This window comes from Eublepharis macularius, chromosome 6 (genome assembly GCF_028583425.1).
Source record: "Eublepharis macularius isolate TG4126 chromosome 6, MPM_Emac_v1.0, whole genome shotgun sequence".
NCBI classification, from domain to species: domain Eukaryota; kingdom Metazoa; phylum Chordata; class Lepidosauria; order Squamata; family Eublepharidae; genus Eublepharis; species Eublepharis macularius.
The window spans coordinates 11,534,630-11,540,629 of record NC_072795.1 but is presented as its reverse complement, the minus strand read 5'-3'; the positions used below and the strand labels follow the sequence as shown (position 1 = coordinate 11,540,629).

General features: G+C 48.4%; 1 protein-coding gene across 1 annotated transcript in view; it reads left to right on the top strand.

Annotated features, from left to right (window-relative positions):
* The window catches only part of ECE2 (endothelin converting enzyme 2), a 54,525-nt gene continuing 48,525 nt past the window's right edge, over positions 1–6,000 (top strand). Inside the window, exon 1 of the mRNA XM_054982779.1 lies at positions 1–57. Coding sequence (XP_054838754.1) covers positions 37–57 — 21 coding nt within the window. The 5' untranslated portion in view covers positions 1–36. The remainder of the gene's footprint in view (positions 58–6,000) is intronic.

Genomic DNA, 6,000 nt, shown 5'->3' with positions numbered 1-6,000 from the left:
CTGAATTCAAATCCTGCTGTTCTACTGCAGACCGAAATGGCTACCTATCTGAAACAGGTATTGACTCCACCCTTGGTTTCAAAAGGGGCAAGATCCTGAGATGCAAGACAGAGGACCTCTGTGGTTGGAAGACTCGTTCTTTGGTTCTCCTGAAAGGATTTCTTCCCAAGATCTACTGCTTGTTTAAGCCATTCCTCTCAGCCTCAGCTCTCTAGCTATATTGCGGGGCTAATAATAACACCGACTTCGTTCACCGCTCTGAGTGGGGCACTGATCGGTCTAGAAGAGCAGTATATAAGTGCAGTTATTATTATAAGCTGCTGTAGCAAAGAGGTTAAGTGGTTGGGCTGCGAATCAGCGCTCTGCTGGCTCAAATCTCACGACTGCCATGCGTTCTGCAGGGGGCCTTGGGTAAGCCACTCCTCTCAGCCCAGCTCCCCAGCTGGATTGTAGGGATAATAATAACACTGACGTGTTCACTACTCTAAGTGAGGCAATAATCTGCCTTGATGAGTAGAATATAAGCGCTGTTATTATTAGTTTTGAGAGCTGCTGTAACATAGAGGTTAAGTGGTTGGGTTGTGAATCACCGTTCTGTTGGTTCGACTTCTGCTCCTGCCATGAGCTCAGTAGGTGGCCTTGGGCAAGGCTCCTCTCAGCCCAGCTCCCCAGCTGTATTGTGGGGATAATGATAACACTGACTTAGTTCACTGCTCGGAGTGGGGCACTAGTCTGTCTAAAAGAGCAGTATATAAGTGCAGTTATAATTATGAGCTGCTGTAGCAGAGAGGTTACGTGGTTGGGCTGCGAATCAGGGCTCTGCTGGTTCAAATCCCACCACTGCCATGAGCTCAGTAGGAGGCCTTGGGTAAGCCACTCCTCTCAGCCCAGCTCCCCAGCTGTATTGCGGGGATAATAATAACACAGACCTTCTTCTCTATTCTGAGTGGGGCACTAATTTGTCCTGAAGGACAGTATATAAACACGTTGTTATTATAATTATTGGACACGATGTGGAGGAAGCTTCGGTCTGGAGGAGTCAGGTTTTTTCAGATATTCTGCTTTCTGGGAACCCTTGCTAAACTGTTTTGCATGCTGGAGAACAACAGAAATAAAAAGAAGATTAGACAGATTCAAGGAAGAATGTTCTGTCAGTGACTACTGGCCATGGTGACTAAAGGAACTTCCATATTTAGAGGCAGTCAACCTCTGAATATCATTGTTGGGAGGCAACACCTTGGCCTCTGAGCCATTGGTCCTCCAGCATAACTGGTCGGACACTGTGAGAGGTGGGATGCTGGAATGGATGGCCCTCTTGGCTGATCCAGCAGGGTTCTTCTGGTGTTCTGTGTGTGTCTGACCAGAACTTGTGCAGTGAGGGAGATTCCAGTGCCATGAAGGACTGTTCACTCGTTTGGAGCCTCATATTTCCTAGTATTTCATAATGAACGAAGTGTGAAAGCCACGGCTGTAAATGACTTCTTGTAGGGAATATGATGGATGAAATGGGAAGATTGAAATTGGGATGAAACAGGCTGGAAAACATGCCGTTTCCATCTATTTAGTATATTTTGGAGCCCACCCTTCCTTCATGGAGCCCGGGGTCATGAACACGGTTGTCTCTTCCCCCATTTTATCCTCACGATAACCCTGCGAGGTAGGTTATGCTGAGAAAGAGTGACTGGCCCAAGGCCACCCAGTGAGCTTCATGGGAGAGCAGGTCTCCTGGACCCCTAAGCAGAGGCTAGATGGCCATCTGACAGCACTCCTGATTCCACGAACCGAGGCAGATCATGGGGTAGAGGAGGAAGGGCTTAGTTCTTGTGGCCTCTTCTTACATGCCGATCGCCACTTTGGGGTCAGGAAGCAATTTCCCCCAGGCCTGTTTGGCCAGGGATCTTGGAGGTGCTGGGCACAGAGCAGGGGTCACTGGGGGTATGTGGGGAGGAGGTAGTTGTGAATTTCCTGCACTGTGCAGGGGGTTGGACTAGATGACCCTGGAGATCCCAACCCTTTTATTCTGTGATTCTAGCATGACCCTCGAACCGCTCTGCTAGCTCTCAGTTTGACCAATCCTTTATTGTCGGGGAGGGAAGAAACTATAAGAGAGGAAAAGGAAGGTGTGGGTGGGGAAGAAGAAAACACCGTGTGTACTGAGGCTGGGGTGGGATAATTTTAGTTTTCTGGAAGACAGGCATTCCTCCAGCTGGTTGTGTGAGTGGGTGGGCAGCAGGGGTATCCCCTTTTCCCGCTGCCAACATACTGTTGAGGCATGTTCACAGATGCCAACGGGCTCCCAGGAACCATCTTCAACAACTTGGTTTTCCTTTCCCTGCCAAATGTTTGTTCATCAGAAAATCCGGCATGTCCCCTGATTCAGCGAACGTGTTTGTTGATTTGCCAAGGAAGGGCATAAGGTGAAGGTGACGGGTTTCATGGGCCTTGGCTCTCGGCTATCTTGACTTGCTTCTTGCCATGGGAGCAAGTTTGAGAAGCTGTTTTTTTTTCTCTTTCTCTCTCCTTTAAATCTTGAATTCACAGATAATAGTGCAGGGGGAGGAAAGCGGCTCCGGTTTCCCTGAGGCTAAAAACCAGTGTCTTCCTCTCACTGGAATATTCACCCAGAAGCCTATTTATTTCTGTTTTCATCCAGACTGCTCATAGATGCCACCAATTTATTTATGTATTTATTTAGTTCTTTGATACCCTGCCTTTCTCCCCAAAGCAGCTTCCACCATTCTCTCCTCTGTTTTACCCTCACAACAACCTTGTGAGGTAGGTTAGGTTGAGAGTGTGTGATCAACCCAAGGTCACTTGACAAGTTTCCATGATAGAGTGGGGATTCGAACCTGGGTCTCCCAGTTCCTCGTCTGACACTCTAACCACTACACCACACTGTGATAACCAGACAAATCTCCAAGCCTGGGAGGGGAGCTGTTGTTCACCCCAAATAGAGTCGTCGTTGGTTCAAAGCCTCCGTGATATGACAAAAGTAGATATGGTAGCCAAACAGGAACAGTAAAACTGGAATATTAAATAAGAGAGCAGATGGGACTCCTGGGCTGCCTGGACCATCTCTAGCTGTCACTTTTTAAAATATCTTCCCTTTGTCCAAAGAGCTGGAGGTGGCATACGTGCTTCTCCCTTTCCCATTTTACCTTCATAACGACCCTGAGAGGTAGGATTGGCTGAGAGAGAGTGTGACTGATCCAAGATTGCCTAGCAAGCTGCTGTGGAAGAGTGGAGAGGGATTCGAACCTGGGTTTCCCAGACCCTGATCTGATATTTTGACCACTACAGCATTCAGACCAGCATAGTGAGAATGCCTAGCATTTCAGGCTAGGATCTGGGAGACCCAGGTTCGAATCCTCACTCTTCCACGGAAGCTCGCTGGGTGACCTTGGGCCCATCACACATGCTCAGCCTAACCTACCTCACTGGGTTGATGTGAGGATAAAATAAAGGAGAGAAGAAGCCGCTTTGGTCCCCATTGGAAAGAAAGGTGGAGCATAAACGAAGTAAACTAAATAAAATAAAAAATAATACAAATAAATTGGCTGCTAGAATGTTGCACCTCTTTGACTTTAATGAAAGGATGTTCTTGCTGTGGTGATCAATGTTGAAGCCATCTTGGCTAGCCAGTGGCTCTGATCAGTGGGAAACATGCCACTTTTTGACATCTCACTCTAGGATATGATATAGTGGCTTAGTGTTTTGAGACTTTTCTGCTTTATGGTAGCATTGTTTCCTCTGGATTAAAATTCAGAAGGTAGGAGAGCCAGTTTGGTGTAGTGGTTAAGAGCGGCAGGACTCTAATCTGGAGAGCCAGGTTTGATTCCTCACTCCTCCACTTGAAGCCAGCTGGGTGACCTTGGGCTAGTCACAGCTCTCTCAGAGCTCTCTCAGCCCCACCCACCTCACAGGGTGTTTTGTTGTGGGGATAATAATGACATACTTTGTAAACCGCTCTGAGTGGGTGTTAAGTCATCCTGAAGGGTGGTATATAAATCGAATGTTGTTGTTGTTGTTATTATCTTCACTTTTGCACCTTGTCAAGCCCCCAGGGCAAGATTCCCCTCGGGATATCCCGCCTTCAGCCAACCAGACCACCCCAGGACTAGTCAACACCTGGGAAATGCAGATGCCTTGCTTTAGCTGTGCACCTCGCTTAAAACGGCCAGCTCTCCAGATCTGCTTTGGCTGGGCCATTTCCTCTACCACTTCCTCCAGTTTGTTGCCAGGCTGCCAGGCTGCTTTCTATCCAGTGTCCTTCGCAGGGCTTTTTAGCACCTGCCTTAGGCCGTGGCACCCTTCTCGGTGGTAGCTAGACTGCCAGGATCTGGGGAAAGAGCTGCTTGCTTCACTCTTGGCTTGTAACACCTCCTTCTAGGTTCTGGGGAAAGCTTAGCTCTTCCGAGACCATAGAGACCTCAGCCTGGCTGGCTAGTTTCTTTCCCAGCCTCCTGCTTGCACGCACGAGCCACATCCTTCTCTTGGCCGTTCCCAGTTCCTGCCACCCTGTGCTTACTCCTAAGGAGGTCCTTAATGCCAAAGAGGCTTTTACAGTATAGGAGGTCTATACTGCATGGGGAGCTAGTACTGGTTACAAGAGATGGGCGTGAACCGGGGAAAGGGTGGCTCATTGCGGTTCGTGGTTCATCGTGTTTCACGAACCACGAATGGGCATGAAATTGCCTGGTTCGCAAACTGGTTTGTTTGGTTCGTGAATATGTCATTTCTGGGACAGCAGAAGGTCTGCAGAAAGCCCATCCCCCCATTGCCTAGGAAACTGATTGATCGGTGCCAGGCTGTCTGCAGTGATGAACCGAAAAATGAACCAGCCTAAAAATCATTGGGTTCGTCACAGTTCATCAGAAATGCCCTCCGATGAACCGCCAGTTTGCGAACCAAAAAACGGCCCAGTTTGTGACAAACTTTGGTTCATATTTCGTTTGTGCGCACCTCTGCCAATTACACATGAAGTTGTCTTATACTGAATCAGACTGTTGGTCCACCAAGGTCATTATGGTAGTGGAAGTGGTCTCAGAGAGATACATCAGTAGAGGGAAAGGGACTATAGACTGTGCTACTGCGTGCTACTGTATGCTGTTTGTTGTTTTGAGTGTGTTCCTCTTGGGTAGTTCTATGTCATTTAACGTGTCAGTCTTAGCATTGCTTATTCTCTGTTTCAGCCTTTCTTCAACTCTTCTGCTGGTTTTAGATCTTTGCAAAGTCGCATTTATGGTTCCTATTACATTGTTTATTGAAATGCCCTTGAGATGAACTGTACTGACTCCCACTGTGCAATTGGACTTGAGTCTCCGTGAGAAAGGCGGACTGTTAATGACGTAACGTCAATAAGAAAATACTGTCTACTTAGACTGGCAGCGACTCCCCAGGGTGTCTTTCACATCACCTGCTGCCAGGTCCTTTTCTCCCTCGAAATGCTGAGAATTCAACCTCAGCATGCCAAGTAGATTCTCTAACCACTGAGCCGCAGCCCCTTTCCGCCTCCTGTTTGCAGGCCAACTTGGCTCTTCCCTGTGCTCTGTAGCTGTGCTGCTGCCTTTCTTAGGGCTACACCCCTGCTCCCTCCTTTCTCCACTGGGTTTAGGGTGCCGAGGACGTTTCCAGACATGTTCCACCCTTTCTCCCCCCCCCCCCAGGGTTAGAGTGCCCAACACCGCTGAAAAGTTTGCCTCTGCACTTTATGTAGACATGAATTATCAACGTTCAGAGGAGCTCCTGCCCTGTTATTCTGCATGAGTTGCTGTTCTGGCCATGCTTCCTGAGTGGAAGAAGCAGCCTCATTGCAGGGGCCCATGCAGAGAAACAACGGGCAGCCTCCTTGGAGGGCAGGTCTTTCCACTATGTATCAGGCACAACTGAATTATTTAGTTGTCCCTGCTGGAGAAACCAGGCAGAATGGCCTGCCTCCAATAGAGGATGATTAGGAGATAAAGGTCCAGAGCAGTGAATCATACAGAGATACAGTGAACG